The 15,825-nt window shown below is 42.7% G+C and overlaps 1 protein-coding gene and 1 pseudogene across 1 annotated transcript in view; one reads left to right on the top strand and one right to left on the bottom strand.

Moving 5' to 3' along the window:
• CSRP3 (cysteine and glycine rich protein 3) overlaps nucleotides 1-9,185 on the top strand; it is an 18,544-nt gene extending 9,359 nt beyond the window's left edge. The window contains exons 3-6 of the mRNA XM_006907966.1: nucleotides 4,232-4,400; nucleotides 6,097-6,229; nucleotides 7,246-7,339; nucleotides 8,864-9,185. Of these exons, the coding sequence (XP_006908028.1) occupies nucleotides 4,232-4,400; nucleotides 6,097-6,229; nucleotides 7,246-7,339; nucleotides 8,864-8,940 (473 nt within the window). The 3' untranslated portion in view covers nucleotides 8,941-9,185. The remainder of the gene's footprint in view (nucleotides 1-4,231; nucleotides 4,401-6,096; nucleotides 6,230-7,245; nucleotides 7,340-8,863) is intronic.
• Nucleotides 9,186-10,233: 1,048 nt separating this feature from the next.
• LOC112476723 lies at nucleotides 10,234-10,352 on the bottom strand (annotated as a pseudogene).
• Between the last annotated feature and the right edge of the window lie 5,473 nt (nucleotides 10,353-15,825).

Below are 15,825 nucleotides of genomic sequence, written 5' to 3'. Positions count from 1 at the left end.
AACGTTGTTCTCAGTGGTAAAAACTTTAACGCAGTGGCGACATTTACAAAGTGTGACTTGGCAGAGAAAGACAGCTGTTACTTATCTGAAGCCAGGATGGATCTGGCCCTAGGTACCTTTCCCACTGGCCAGCTGTCACTGAAGTCAGCTGCAACCGGCTTTTCCTAAGAACCTGTGTCAGACTATCCGGGGTGGGGGGAGGGGTCAGGAAGGGGGCAAAGGGCAACATGTGCCAATTCTGTAAGAGTCAGAAAGGGAAGAGTTCTAGGACCTGAGCAGCAGTAACTTGACAAAGGGATCTTGACCATCATCCACCAGGCATAGATTCACAGACATTAAAACTGGAGGAACTTTAAGACCCTGTGCTCACCTGGAAGTGTGGCTCCGCATGACTCATATGACTTAGACGACTCATTTCTTATCATTGAGTCCAGGTCACAAGCATCTGCAGCAGAGTCAGGAGTAGAACCTATATCTTCATATTCCCAGTCCAGAGACTCTGACATCTTTGCATTCTGGAGTTTCTTAGTAGCTAGCCCTGTTTGGGAGAAGGCCACTTACCTTCTTTGCCTCCCTTCAGTAAGTCTGGCTTAAGTGTTAGCTTTACCAGACATTTAGCAGACCCTCCTCCCCACACAGTCCCTCACCCACCTCCATGCCTCAGTCCAGTGGCCACAAGGCATCACACTGCCCCAAACTGTTTCAAACAGAACTTCAAGGGTTGGGCTCCATCTGTTAGGGCAAGAGACACTGCATCCTTAAGCTGCCAGAAATAGTAATGTTTTATCTGCTGCAGGAGTTTCCATTATCCCTTACCTCCCACAGCAAACATAATTATCATCAAAGAACTAGGGAAAAGGCTGGAGTGATTTGGTTGGCAGATTCACTAACGCTTTGGGTTTTAGTAATGGGTAATTATTTTTAAATCATTGGACACATTAATCAGATTCATTATTATTATTATCCAGAAGTCATTGCTTGAGAATTTATTCCATATCCCTCTGGCTTTTGTCCAAAAGCTAATGTCCTTTATAAAGAATGGGAGTGAGGAATATTGGAAAGAACACTGAAATTGAAGTAAAAATGACTAGAGTTTGAGTCTGGGGTCTGCCATATACTGTGGGATCTTGGGCAAGTCATTTCTCTATCAAGCCTCGATTTCTCCATCTATAAAATAGAGCTGGTTATATGTACTATACAGGTTGTTACAAGAAGAAAACCAGAGTTTTTGATATGGAAATCCAGCCCTCTAGGCTTTTATTCTCCTTTGATCAACTTTGATACCTGAGTGGGAACAGAAAATGGTAGGGAAGCTTCTCACGGTAAGGAGCATTTTGTCTTTCCCAGACAGCGGGAAGATGCCCTGTTTAATAGAGCCACGGAAGAAGGAATTTGAACATTTGGTGGTACATTCCCCTTAAACTTGTGATATCTTCCTTAGAACTCGTAGCTGGGATGGAGATCTGAGCAGCATAAGTTTCTAAAGTGGTAGAAGGATCCTAGAGAGAAGTACACTTTTTAAATATTATCATCACAAGACGTGCCTGTCCACAGGCCACCCTACACCTGACAAAAATAGGATTCAGAGAGCAGAGTCTACCTAAGCCTGTCCTCTGGCCAGTGTTTGTCTAATTTTTAGACAAATCTTAATCCTCCCTACCAGTGCTGTCCAAATAAAATATAATGCAAGACACACATATAAATTAAAATTTTCTAATAACAATATTTTAAATGGTACCAAGAAACAGGTAAAATTGGTTTTAAAACATTTAACCTAATATATTAAAAAATTATAATTTCAATGGGTAATCAATATACAAATTATTAACAAAATATATTCTATTCTTTTTTTGTTTGTATTAAGTATTTGAAATTCAGTGTGCATTATGTGTTTACAGCACAACATGTGGCAGGCGAGTGGCTTGTCTTATATGCTTTGCATTATGGGGGACACTTTACATTAGGTACAGCTCTACTGTGCCTGTGTATGAACGTTGGTCAGAAGCCAGAATGTGGCTCTAGAATTGGCCAGGGCATGATAGGGCATAAGCAGTCTTGGAGTGATGGGTATGAGCATAGGAGTAGGAGTCAAAGGATCTGAAGCCAGTTATGGCTCTGCAACTTACGACTGGATAGTTGTGGACAAGTCACTAATCTTCATTCACACATGCGTGCATGCATTCCATCCACTTACTCATTCCTTCATTCATTCAACAAATGTCTACAAAGGATTAATTCTGGGCCAGCCTCCATGCTATGTTCTGGAGATATTAAGATAAAAATCTTACTCTTAAGGAACTCTGAGTCAAGAACATCTATGAGTATTTGGAAAATTGCTTGGAGATTGATAACTGATAGCAACAAGAAGGGTGGAGACAGGTGTATATACTTTACGTGCCCAAATAGAAGGCATTTTTTTTCCCCAAGAATCAGTCCTCAAAAAAGGGGTTTCCCTTATTTTCGAAGCCTTATAAACTCTCTTGTGCTATAAGATAGTCTCTCGGTTACTTTTTTATTAATTAAAAAAAAATTTTAACAGAGTTTTAAGACACACAACACTGATGTAATTGTTTAATGAACTTCCATATGCCTGTGTCCCCAGCCACGCAACCACCAACCTCTGGCCAATCCCATCTCATCTGTATCCTTATCTTCCACTCCCACTTTCCTATTCAATTACTTTTTTTTTCTTAAATAAAATACCATTTAAAGAGGGCATATTAGCCTTAAGCAACCTCCTTCAATGGTGAATTGCTTATAGAGCAGCGGTCCCCAACCCCCAGGCTGAGGACCACTCTCTGGCCTATTAGGAACCGGGCCACAAAGCCGGAGGTGAGCAGTGGCTGAGCGAGTGAAGCTTCATCTGTATTCGCAGCCACTCCCCAGCACTAGCATCACCACCTCAGCTCCACCGCAGATCATCAGGCATTAGATTCTCATAGGAGAATCGACCGGTTCCTGGTGCCAAAAAGGTTGGGGACCACTGTATAATACAGAGGTCACTTGGATGGAAGAGGTTTAAAAGAAAAAAAGGAGGCAAAAAAGATTAAATGCACATATATTCTTATTCCTGGAAATATGACCTCACTATTATAAGCGCTGCGCATCACCATACACAGCTTTGAAAGATCACTGTTACAAAGCAGTTCAACAAGTTATTAAGTTGTGGAAATCCTACTTATTTTTTAAAAGCTGTCCTAATGTTATGCTAATAAAAATTTCTTATTGAGATACAATTGCCAGGTGACAGCCTCCTACTCAGGTGCAAAAAGGGCTGCCTCTCATGCTGACAGAATGGAGATGAGTTGCTCTGGAGAGCTGGGCCAGCTGTCTCAAAAAGACACTCTGGTGATGAGGGAGATGAGATGCTAAAGATGCAGAGAAAGAATTTGAATATAATTGTTTCCTGAATTTGTGTGAGATTAGAAAAACATAACACCTCCAAATTGACATATGATTGATTTATATTATTAAATTAAATATTATAAGTAGTCATTTGACACTTTCATTTACATCTTTAAAAGTTATTTTCAAATTGGCAAAAGAAATCTATAAATCTTCTCTTTGGAAAAATAGAGACTTGTCTTACACACTTTTCATTATGGGGGACACTTTACATTAGATAATGTACAATGACCAGGAGGCTTGAGCCAATATAAGCCTAAGGCTCTTGAGGCAGGTCTACCCCCATCACCACCTCCTTGTTTCCAGAACTGGATCATAAGTAGTTGCCTCAGTGGAAACTGTCACCTGGAATATTACTGTGCTCTTCAAAGGCCATGATAAGTAGAGAAACTGCTCAATCCTGATTTTGAGATGACTAAAAAAAAAATAAGTTCCTCTCTTGCCTCGGCCCCTTACTCCTTACACACACATGCACACATACACTTCCCTGATGTCATTTAGGGTAAAACACTAAGAAATTTGGGTTCTTCCGATTGAGAGACAATATTCTTAGCTGGTCCGAAACCATACACTTAGTTCAAATTCCACGTCTTTCTAGCTGAGAGACCACTGGACACGTTTCCATTCTCTGTGCCCCCATTTTCTCATCTGTGAAATAACAACTGACATGGAATCTACAACCCAAGACAGATGTCCTGATCAGGAATCAAATTTGTGTTCTTGGCTGAAGGGCCCTTCAGGCTGGGTCTCTTGGCCCTGGGTGTGGCACTGAAGGGAAGAGGGGAGGAATCTAAGCCCATGCCCCTGACCTTCCTTTCTTTGGCAGTGGCCTGCAGGAAGGCTCTTGATAGCACCACGGTCGCAGCACACGAGTCCGAGATCTACTGTAAGGTCTGCTATGGGCGCAGATACGGCCCCAAAGGAATCGGGTATGGACAAGGCGCCGGCTGCCTCAGCACCGATACGGGTGAACATCTGGGCCTCCAGTTCCAACAGTGAGTTACTGTCGCACTTCTCCCAGCCTGGTAAAACCCCAGTTACCAAGATTGTTCATTGTGTTCCCATAGCAACGTTTTCTGGAAGTGGGAGAATAGACTCTATTGTTGACTTGCTGACAATAGGAATAGCCAGTCTCACCAAGTTTTAACAATGTGCCATCTCTCTGAAGATTCTCTTTAAATTATCTGCCTCTCAAATGGGCAATTACTTTTATATCGTGGCCTTTGGTTTGCATGTCAAGAGAAAACCCAAAATGCACAGATGTTCCATTGTTTGACCTTTGCAAAACTTCGTGGAATCTCTTTTCTTCCCTTTGAACATGTCTGTGTAAATCATATAAATATGGCAGGGAAGCAATGGCCATTTGCTGTGTACTTGTCACTGAAAGATTTCTTACCTTAGGTTGTAAGATGACTACTGGCCACATCACAGGCGAAGTAGGTCTGCAGAGATGGGCTGTGTGCCTCAGGAATAAACAATCAATTATGACTGTTCTAGGGGTCTTCTTGGCTGCCTAGTGCCAATATGGTGCTGAGGATCCCCCGACATTATCTTAAGGAAACTGGAATATTACACCATGCCTCCTCCATCTACCAATCTGTTCTACCAATCTTGAAGATCACGCTAACCTCCAGCCCAGGACTGAGCATAGACTGACAGCTACTCACCTGCAGCTGCTGTCTGGCCAGCTGGTATCCAGGCTCAGCTCTGTAACGGGACAGGACAGAAAGGCTCAACCCAACTAAGGCAGTGTCCCAAAGAGAAATTAGATCATCTAAAGAGTCATCTGGCCCCTTCTTGAGAGAGGAGCACATGGTAGAGCCTGAAAAAAGTGCAGGGATATGTGATTAGTCACTTTAATTTTTCTCATTACTCAATCCCAACTGGAACTCTGTTCAAAGAAGAAAGATGATTCCAACTTCATTATCTGCCATGCATTACCCAAAGCTTACTCTTCTATGGTAGGGCTTTCTTATGATGCTGCACGAAGAGGAACAAGAGTCTGGAGACCTCAGTTTCACCCCAGCTCCTTCAGTTATGAGCTGCCTGACCTTGGGCAGTTGCCCCTTTGACTTTCCTCCAACTAGTCATGCCTACTTTAGAGGTTAGGGTGAGACTCAAGTGATAAATGGGCATGGAAACACCAAAATATATGGAAACACAGGAGCTGTTATTGTGCCTCTATCTTGGACATTGCTCACACGGAGACCAGGAATGCATCAGCTCATTGGACTATGGTTTGTTTAGTATCAACTGTCAAGATTCTATCTTGCCCTACCATATTTTCACAATTTATTTCAGAAAGCAGACCAGTGGGCTTTAAGGTGCTACAGAAAAACCTAAACTGTCATAGCAATAATAATGACACAATAATGACAATGACAATAATATAAGCTAACATACATGGAACACTTGCTAAGTGCTTTACAACAGAAAAGTTTAAAATAAATTATAGCTACCATATATTAGCCCTTACTACATGCCAGGCAGGCACTATTCTAAGTGCTTTACTCATGTCACCTCATTTAAACCTCTCAACTCTGTGAGGAAGGCATTGAGATTATCCCCATTTCTCCTCCAGATGAGGAGTCTGAAGCACAGAGAAGTTAAGGAACTTGCTCAAGGTCACACAGCTAGTACTGTCTGCCAAGGGTGATCTATAGGTTTCATTCATTTGTCTATTTCCATCAGGTCCCCAAAGGCAGCACGCTCAGCCACCACCAGCAACCCTTCCAAGTTCACTGCAAAGTTCGGGGAGTCAGAGAAGTGCCCTCGATGTGGAAAGTCAGTCTATGCTGCTGAAAAGGTGATGGGAGGTGGCAAGGTAAGGACTTCTATATGAGCCAAATGGGATTTGCTCATCTCCAGTAGAACAACTAGGAGGAATGAGAGAAGAAAGTAGAAACTGCAGATGGGTGGGAGTCAGATCGTTTATTCTCTTAACTCCGAGTGACCAATTTAGAAGCCATCCATCCTCGCCCGTTTTCCTGGGCTGTGACTATCACCTGCAATGCTCTTGGAAATGAGAACTGCTGAATTCAGTGTAAAAAGAATTATCTAACTAGGTGGAAGACACCTATCTAGAAGTTCTGGAGATACAGAGGTGCACAAGCGGCCCCCCGCCACCCCCACTGCCCTTCAGTGTCTGCAATCCTTCCAGAAAGGTGTCACCACTACATAACTCAGTCTGCTGCTGGCATCACCACCGATGGATAGAGCAAATGCCTCACAGCATTAAGAAGCATCCTCACTTGCAAATGTCTTGCCAATCTGGGGAGTCAGCAAATGTCTGAGACAGTTATGCACACTTACTTTTATGAGTTCTAGTTTCAGGCCTGAAGTGAGGGTATTCACCAAAGGATTTAGGCCTGGCTTATACTAAATAAGCGGGGGAAGGGCCGTGGAAAAGTGTCTGACCAAATATGAGGCCAGTCTCCAGCCCAAGACTGGCCATTTGAAGACATTTGAGTACCCCTAGGCTGTGCCTTGTAGACTTGCAGATGTGCAGAAGGCAGGCAATCATCTGGATGACCTGAGCTGTGCAACTCTTTTCTGCCGAAAATACAGAGTTAACACGAGATTGAATTACTTGGGTAACTGCCTTATAGAAATCACTTTGATAAGTTTATTTTTAGGGGTTTGAAGAATTGCTGGCCAAATCCATAGCATCTTATTTTCTTCAAATCCCTGGAGAAATTATTTGGGGGCCTATCAGGTACATGAATGGCGAGGACTGTGGCGCTCCTTTATACGCTGTTGGTCAGGGGACTTAACATGGAAATAGAATTTGCTGTCCACCATATTAACCATGTAACTCTCCTGCTCTCCTGTGCTCCTCAGCCTTGGCACAAGACCTGTTTTCGCTGTGCCATCTGTGGGAAAAGTCTAGAGTCAACGAATGTTACTGACAAAGATGGGGAACTTTATTGCAAAGGTGAGTGGTTCCAGATGCTCCATAGAGACATTTTCCCAAGGGTCTTTGGGAGGAGAAGTTGCATCCATGCCAAGAGGCTTGTGTCTGCCAGGAGGCATGGCTGCTCAGCCCGAGAAGGGTTTGGGCTCTCAGGATGGGGAGCAAAACCGCCTAAGGGAAAGAAATCTCCTGCCTGACTGAGCTCTGTTCTTCTCCATTGGAGCTTGTGGCAGGACCCGATGCTTGCAATGCTCACTCGGTGGTTCAGGGCAGCTGGGTGCCTGTGCAGAGGAGAGAAGAGAAGGGTTCTTGTCGCGATTCTGGTCCTGGAAGAGAGCACAGGCCTGGACAAACAGCACTGCATTCTCTTCCGAAAACCCAAATACCCTCTGTCCATCTGAACGGTAGATAGGGGTGACTTGGGGGAGGAAGAATCCAGTTTGGCCTCCCTTCAGTTCATCAAGACCTTCCTGCCTCCCCACCCCCACTTCTTTCCTTCCTGACATTCCTTGCTGATGTTGCACATCACTTACTGATCACAGAGATAGAACCAACAAGCGGGTTTTCATTCTGGTCCTTGCAGCTGTGCCCCTAGGGGCATCGTGATCTCTTTGTCTCGTGAAGAGGTAGCAGAGGCTCAGCTCTTTCCTGATGATACAAAAAGGAAGGGATGCATTAGGATCAAGGCAGTGTGTCCTTAACCTCAGAGCCTCTCCTAGGCCTATTCTGGTTCTCAGTGAGGTCCTCCCACCCTTTCACTTAGTGATAGCAATTCATGATCTCCAAGTGTGTGTGTTGGAGTGCGGTGAGGCGTATAACAAGAGAGGGGCCAGAGAACATTACTAACTCAGTCTGTAAGTTGCCAAGCTTTTCCTATAATGAAACAGAATGGGAACTAATGGTTTCCTTCTCCTCGAAGTAGAAGTTACGAGAGTGTTCTCAGCATTCATAGGCCTTAAAACCCTAAAATATTGCTGCAGCCAGCAGGGAGATCAACATGCAGTCAAATAATTGCATTTCCAAGTGAAAAAAGCTCTAGTAGAGGACCATAAGCAATGCAGTAGCATACAATAATAAGTGATCGGCCTGGTGTGTGAGAGAAGGCTTCTTAGAAGACAAGCTTCCCCTAGGTCTTGAAGGATGAATGTGGGTTTGGGAAGGGGCATTCCAGAAACAGGAAGCAGTGAATGCAAAAGCACCAAAGCCAGGGCATCATGGTTCATGCCGGGACCTGTACGTCATTCTGTGTGCCTAGAGAGAGGCAGGAGGCAGTGGAAGATGAGGCTGAGCCAGACAACTGGGGCCCGATTATGCTGACTCAAATGAGAAAATGTCTGTGAACACAGTGAAGTGTAAAAAGTATTAACAATTTTTATTAGATGATCTAAAATAATTATAGTTCCATTTACTTACAAGTTAACTTATAAATACATTTATCAAGAGAATGCCTCTCACAGGTGAAAGGACTATATTCAGACAGAAGGAACTGAAATAATGGTGCTAACCAACCCCTTCTCTCTCCCCTTGCCCTCTTTTCGTTCACAGTTTGCTATGCCAAAAATTTTGGCCCTACAGGTATTGGGTTCGGAGGCCTTACACAACAAGTGGAAAAGAAAGAGTGAAAAGTACACCATTTCTCAGATCTTTCATCGGCCTAAAGCATTTTCCAAGTAATCCTGCCCAGATGACACCCCTCCCCAAACATCCTCTCGTTGGTAGTTGGACAGCATTTCTCTTCAGAAGTGACCATGGTCTTTACCCAAAGCTAGAAGAGACCTTTGGAAGAAAATTGTTAAAGTTTAATCTGTAACAAATGCTTTATTATTTACGATACCCGGGGTGGGAGAGGCAATAAATTAATGTTTTATCGGTACCTAGGGAGTCTCTGGATATTTTCTTCCTAACAGAAGTTTTCATAAAATACATAGTTCGAAAAACTAGCCGCAAAGAAAATAATAATTCCAGTGTCACCTGGGGGAGGAATGAGGAGGAAATAGGGGCAAAGGAAAACAGTCTTCCAGAATCTGTCGGCTGAACTTCTTTCTAGTTATTACTGATGGAGAAGAAAACAGGGGGTCCCAGAGGAAACAGACAACACAGTAGCAAATTCTAAAAGGAAAATCAAAACTAATAAAACCGCTGAAGAGCTGATCCTTTTGTCCTATCACAGGCTTTGCAATATTACACATTTCATGAAAACTCAGAAATGGCAATCAAATGTGGGGTTTGCATGTGTTCTCGACGACAGGAGGATGATTTTCTTTTCTTCTAGAACGATTCTCCGGGATTCAGCAATTTTCTTAAAACGTCCCTTACATCAGACTGTCAGCCTCACAAATGAAATGCAGCCAATTAAAACTGTCCCTCTGCCTCCTCAGCAAGTTCTCAGCATCCCGAACACGTGGGTTTTCTCCAGCCTCTGCTTTTATCAAGCACAGTGTTTCTCCCACCACCATGTAATTCTGAATTCCTTGGAGTAAATGCAAACAAATATCTATTGATGTAAATTAAGATGCACTCGACTAAACCACGTTTTCTTTATACTCCAAGTCCCAAGAATGCTTTCTTTAAAATGAGCATTTATTCAGGGCTGCTTCCAGGCTGTCACAGCCATGGCCCTGCACTGACTTCAGTACTTATTTATTTTTTATACTGGAAATGCAATTACCTCTGATTATTTTCTCTACTTGAATGGCATTAATAGAATGGTTCAGGAAAAAAAAAATATATCCAGCAGAGGTGGTGTCCCATTCACTTTCCAAAAGATAGCAAAGACAGATGCTTTACTTGTTCAGAGGCTCTCGCTGGGATAATTCCACCACTGAGTTCCACTAAAACAGCCTGAGGATGTATATTTTGCATGCTCCGGGGCAGGAAGCATAGAACAATGTATTTTTTTTTTTTTTTAATTTTTATGCCTACAGCACCTGGTCTTCCTAGGTGGTCTCCCATCCAATTGCTAACCAGGCCCAACCCTGCTTAGCTTCCAAGATCAGATGGGATCAGGCGTGCTCAGGGTGGAATGGCCGTAGACAGAACAATGTATTTTTAATTTGTTAACATTTTACCAGAGCTTTTTAAGAGACCCTATCATTGTTAATTCAACAATTAATAATACCAGTGATAAACTGAACTAACTAAACCAAGTCTGCTTTAACCTGCGCTAAATTTGAAAGCAATAGACTACATTGGCCCTTGACTAGGTAGGACCCTACACTAGAGACTTCCAGGCTTGTAAAGGAATAAGACACACATGTGACATGACTAACAGATAATGCATGCAACCTTCTCGTCCTCAACTGCATTTCACAATTACTAGCCCCACCATCCACCCATCCAGGAGACGGAAGCTAAACACTTCAGTCACCCTTAGCTTTGCCCTCTCTCATCCTTCCTTGTCTCACTCTCCAAGCCTCCTTGATTCTGACTCTAAAATGTTTCTAGAATACATCTCCTCCTTTCCTATTCTTGGGTATGTTTATTAGTCTGCTACGGCTTCCATAACAAAGTACCAGGGATTGTGTGGCTTACACAACAGAAATGATGTTTTCTCAGTTCCAGAGGCTAGATGTCTGAGATCAAGATGTCAACAGAGTTCTTTCTTGTGAGGCTTCTCTCCTTGGCTTGTAGATGACCGTCTTCTCCCTGTGTCTTCCCATAGTCTTCTCTCTCTGTGTGTCTGTGTCCTAATTTCCTCTTCTTACAAGGATACCAGTCATGTTGGATCAGGGAGCACTTGAATGACCTCATTTTAACTTAATTACCTGTGTAAGGATACTCTCTCCAAACACAGTCACTTTCTGAGGTCTGGGGGTTAGAACTTCAACGTGTGTGTTGGGGGCCGGGGGCGGGGAGAGAGAGAGAGAGAGAATTTGGCCCATAACAGCATGTCATAAGGACTTTCATGAATTGGCCTTGGACTTGACCCTTCAATTTAGCTTCAGACGATCTCTTCCATATAAGCTCCACCTATACTCAGACCTGAATCTTTCCATACACGCCAAGTACCCTCACCCCGTCATGCTTTTGCCAATGCTGTTCTTTTTGCCTGGAATGTCTGGACAATAGAACACCCTCCGTCTTCACCCTCCTACCCGACTCCTTAGCCTGGTAAACTCCTATTAATCTAGTCACAGGTCAAATGCTATCTCTTGCAAAATCTGCTGAACTACCTGAGAATTAATCCACCTCTGTGTTTCCACAGCCAGTATATAATTAACATAGCACTTCTCTCATTGCATTCAAATTTCGAATTCCCATCTGCCTCCTTGTTAGAATGTGGCATGCTTGCATTCACAGGGCTGGCCAGATAGTAGGCACTTAATAAACATTTGTTGAGTGAGTGAACTAGGAGAGAGTGTAGGCTGGACTAAATGCAAATTCTGCTAGAATTTCAAAGAAGAGATTGTTATCCACTAGAGTGAAGGAGCTTGGAAATGAAAAACCAAAACAAAGAAAGAACCTTAGTTAGCCTTTGTGTTTCTCCTCTGCTCCCAGGCGCACTGTGCCACTGTGTTTCCCACGCTCCGTTACCACTCACTGGGACACAGGCTGAGCCGGCTAATGGAAGCCTGACCTCTAAGACCTCCAGGAGAGTCCATTCTCTCCATATCCGTGGACGCTGAGGCCCTAGGGAATAGTGGGGCCACTAGTTGAGAAGAAGCTTGGGTCCCTGCATGGAAGAACACCTGTTAACAGATAAATGGACTGTGACAAGAGGGAGAAACAGCCTTGTGTTGTGTTAAGCCACAGAGATTTGGGTGATGTTTATTATCGCGTTAATTCCCTTGCCTAATACCCACCTGAATATACTGGATGTGTTACATCTGAGATAGATAGTCTGCTTCTCATTGTTCAGCATCTATCCAGTCCATTTTAAGTCACAGGGAGCAGCATCAGAATTTTGCTCAATATTTTTGCAACTGATTCAATTCAAATGTATTGTCTCTGATGTGACTATACAGATATTTGGGGACAGAAATGAAATTACGGCAAGATAGCCTAACAGTCACATTTTCCTGGCCCCAACAAACATGATTGGGTTTGTCTTGGCTCTAAAACAAAATAAAAACAAAACCTTGCTATTCACCCCCAAGCTATGGCTTTCTCTTCTTCCAGAGCTAAGCTATAACACGAGAGTCCACTTAGTCCTTAGTCTCTCAGCATCCGGCTTCCAAGTCCCCTCTTTAGCCCCAGCCTACCCCACCCCATCTCTTATAAACCCTGGTCTTTCCTCAGTTGTTCTTCTCAACCTCTCCTTTGCTCCTGAACACTGACTGCTTCCTCTGTGATATTAATTCTTCTCCCTGAATTCTATGACACTGAACTCTCTGATTATCCTCCTACCCAGCCTCCTCCCCGGCCCCTCCACCTTCTCCAGTTCCGCAAAGCTATATTCCATAAAGTCATGGCCCTGCCCTTCTCTCCTCTCTTTTTACATCGTTGTTGTTTGTATTAGTTGTCACTTTTGGTGTCCTTTTAGAAATTGATCTTCCCATTTCAGGAGAGTAACTCCTCTTTTCATTTTTCTACCTCTCTCCTCTGACAATCTCATCCATCTGAGTGGATGACTTTCATCCACGTCCTGGCCTCTTTGCAGCTGCCTTCTAGACTTTCCCACTAGAGAGCCGACAAGAACCTTAAATAATAGGCCCCAACCACTAAACTCATCACCTAGTCTCTCCACACTGTTTTCCTCTCAGAATAGCATCGCCACCCTCTCATTCACTCAGTTCGACACTTCAAAGTCATCTTTGATTCCTCCTCCTCTTCCTCCCACATTCAATCAGTGATCTGGACCTGCCAGATCGCTTCTGTGCCTTCATTTCTCCTTGCCTAGACCATTATTTAAAAGCTTATCTCTAACATTCTGTATTTGTCAGGGTCCAGTCAGCAAAACAGAAACTATACTAGTTTTTTTTTTTTTTTTTTAAACAGAGAAAAAATAGAGGGAATTGGCTAAACAGGTATTTTTTAAAAAGCAAGAAGGAATATCTTGATTTAACACAGATATAATAACTGCAAGAAGTAGCTACCACCTCTGGAACTGGGGAAACAGACGATATCAGGGTATCCTAATTTAGATGTCTTGAGGAGAGGTCTCCCAGGGGCTAGGAGTCAGGTCTCTGAGGAGAGAGCCCCGCCTGGTTACTACTGGTGCTTCCAAGGGGGCACAAAGGAGCTGTTTTGGAAAAAGCTAGACACCGATTCCAACTGTCACTGTCAGGGTGAAGGGCTGTTGTTTGAACACAGAAGAATAGCCAGCAAGTAGAATGGAGTTAAGTCCCTTCCTCCCCTTTTTCCAGTCTACTGGCAGAACTTAATAGAAAGTTAGCTGGCAAGACAATTGTAGTTTTCATAATCCTGGCCCCAGAACACACAACACAGAGGACAGAAGGATGAATGTGGCACATTTCCCTACCACTCACTAGCTTCTCTCTCCCTGTAGTCTGATATTTTCCAAAGATGTCTGAATAGCTAGCATTTATTGAGCACTTACTCTGAGCCAATTACAATTCTAAGCACTTCATATTTATTAACTTTTAATCCTTATAACAACATTTGGAGGTATATACTATTATTATCTACATAATAGAAATCAGGAAACTGAGGCACTGGGAAGTTAAGTCATTTGCCCAAAGAGATAAAAGTAGCTTGTTGTTGGTAGATCCAGGATTCAAACCCAAGATGTCTAGCTAAAAAACACTGATCCTCGAACTTTATTTTTTAATTTTCACACCGTGTACCTGAGGGAAAAGCCAAAATAGAATGATGGGAGTAAGATTCTTTAAGTAAAAATGATTCTCAAACTACAGCATGTGCACATAAGAATCATTTGGGGAACCTGAAGAAATTCTGGATTCCAGAACTCATTTCTCAGACACTGACTTGGAAGGTCTGAGATGAGGAATCTGAATTAAGCACACAATCCCAGACACCTCCTCTCCACCCCCACTCCCAGCAAATGGTCTATGGACAGGTTGAGAATACTTACTTTGCAGGGCTTGGTGAGAGAGGAAGAGAAGCTATAACTTGAAAAGGTCCTTCTGTCCTTCAGCTGAGAATCAGTATTCAAATACAACTCTGATCGCATCATGTTCTGCTTAAAAAGTCTTTGATTCATTCAACAAACTTGTTCAACAGATTAACTCAAATATTTATTGAACGAATATTATGTGCTAGGCAATATTCTAGATCTTGGGGTACATTAGTGAACAAAAATAAGCTCCCTCGTGAACCTTATATTCTAATGGGATGGAAAGACAGTAGACATAATAAATTATGTAATGTTAGAAGGTGTTAAGTGCTACAGAAAAAAAAACAGATAGGCAAAGAGGAGAAAGAATTTACAAAATGTTGATGAGCGCAGACCTCACTGAGAAGCTGACATTTTAAAAAGCTGTTAAGAAAGGCACTTCATCCTATGAACATCGAGGTTCCAGAAGAGCATTCTAGGCAGAGAGAACAGGCAGGGAAAAGCCTAAGGCAGAAGCATGAATGGCAGGTAGGTGTGTGGGATCAGCAGGGAGGAAAGCAGGAGAAGGGCTCAGATCCTTGGGGCCCTGAGGTCACTGTCAGGATATGGGTTTTTCCTCTGGTGAAATGAGGAGCCATTGGAAAGTTCTGAGCCAAGGAGTGACATGATTCGACTTGTCGCACTTTGGATCACTTTGGCTGCTTAGAGCCAAATGAGGGTGGAAGACCAAATAAGATACCTGTAGAAATACAGACCAGAGGTGACAGTAACTCACAACTACAGCAGTAATGGTGGCCAGAAGCATTCAGTTCTGGATCTATTTTAGAGATAGAGCCAAGAGGATTTCTCAAAGAAATGAATCTGGAGTATTATGAGAAAAAGAGAGTTATCAAGAAAAGATTATAAGGTTTTGACTTGAGTAACTGAAAGGATGGAGTTTCTGATCAACTGATATAGGGAAGATTGAGGGTAGGGAACAGAGTTGTTTACTTTTTATTTATTTAAAAATGTATTATACTGTTTTATTCTACTTTTCATCTATTTTTTAAATCTATTTTTTATTTTTGTGGGTGACGGTAGGGTAGAACTCAGAAGTTCAGTTTCAATCTTGGACATGTTAAGTTTAAGGTACCTATTAGATATTTAAATGAGAAAGGAAGGGAGAGAGGATACAGCTTAAAAAAGTCCTTTTGTCTTCCAACTAAGAATCAGTCTTCAAACACAATTCTGATATTATGTCCTGCATCTATTCAATAAATTTAAACATTTATTGAACACATATGTGTCAGGTAGTATTCTAGGTTATTGGGACTCTGAGTAGCTACCCCACTTACTATCTATGTGAACTTGGAAAAGATACAAACTTCTTTAGATTTTAGTTTCCTTATCTGCAAAGGCTCTGTAAAAGAAAGAACAGATCTTTGAGGAACTGAAAGATCAACACGGTTAGAGTATAAAGCTTGGTCCAGAGTGAGACTGGTAAACAAAACAAGGGTCTGTTATTCAGGGCCTTATAGGCTGTGATGAGAAT

The sequence above is a fragment of the Pteropus alecto genome, unplaced genomic scaffold (genome assembly GCF_000325575.1).
Source record: "Pteropus alecto unplaced genomic scaffold, ASM32557v1 scaffold71, whole genome shotgun sequence".
Taxonomy (NCBI): Eukaryota; Metazoa; Chordata; class Mammalia; order Chiroptera; family Pteropodidae; genus Pteropus; species Pteropus alecto.
Note: the sequence above shows the minus strand (reverse complement) of the source record. Positions and strands in the feature narration are given on the sequence as shown.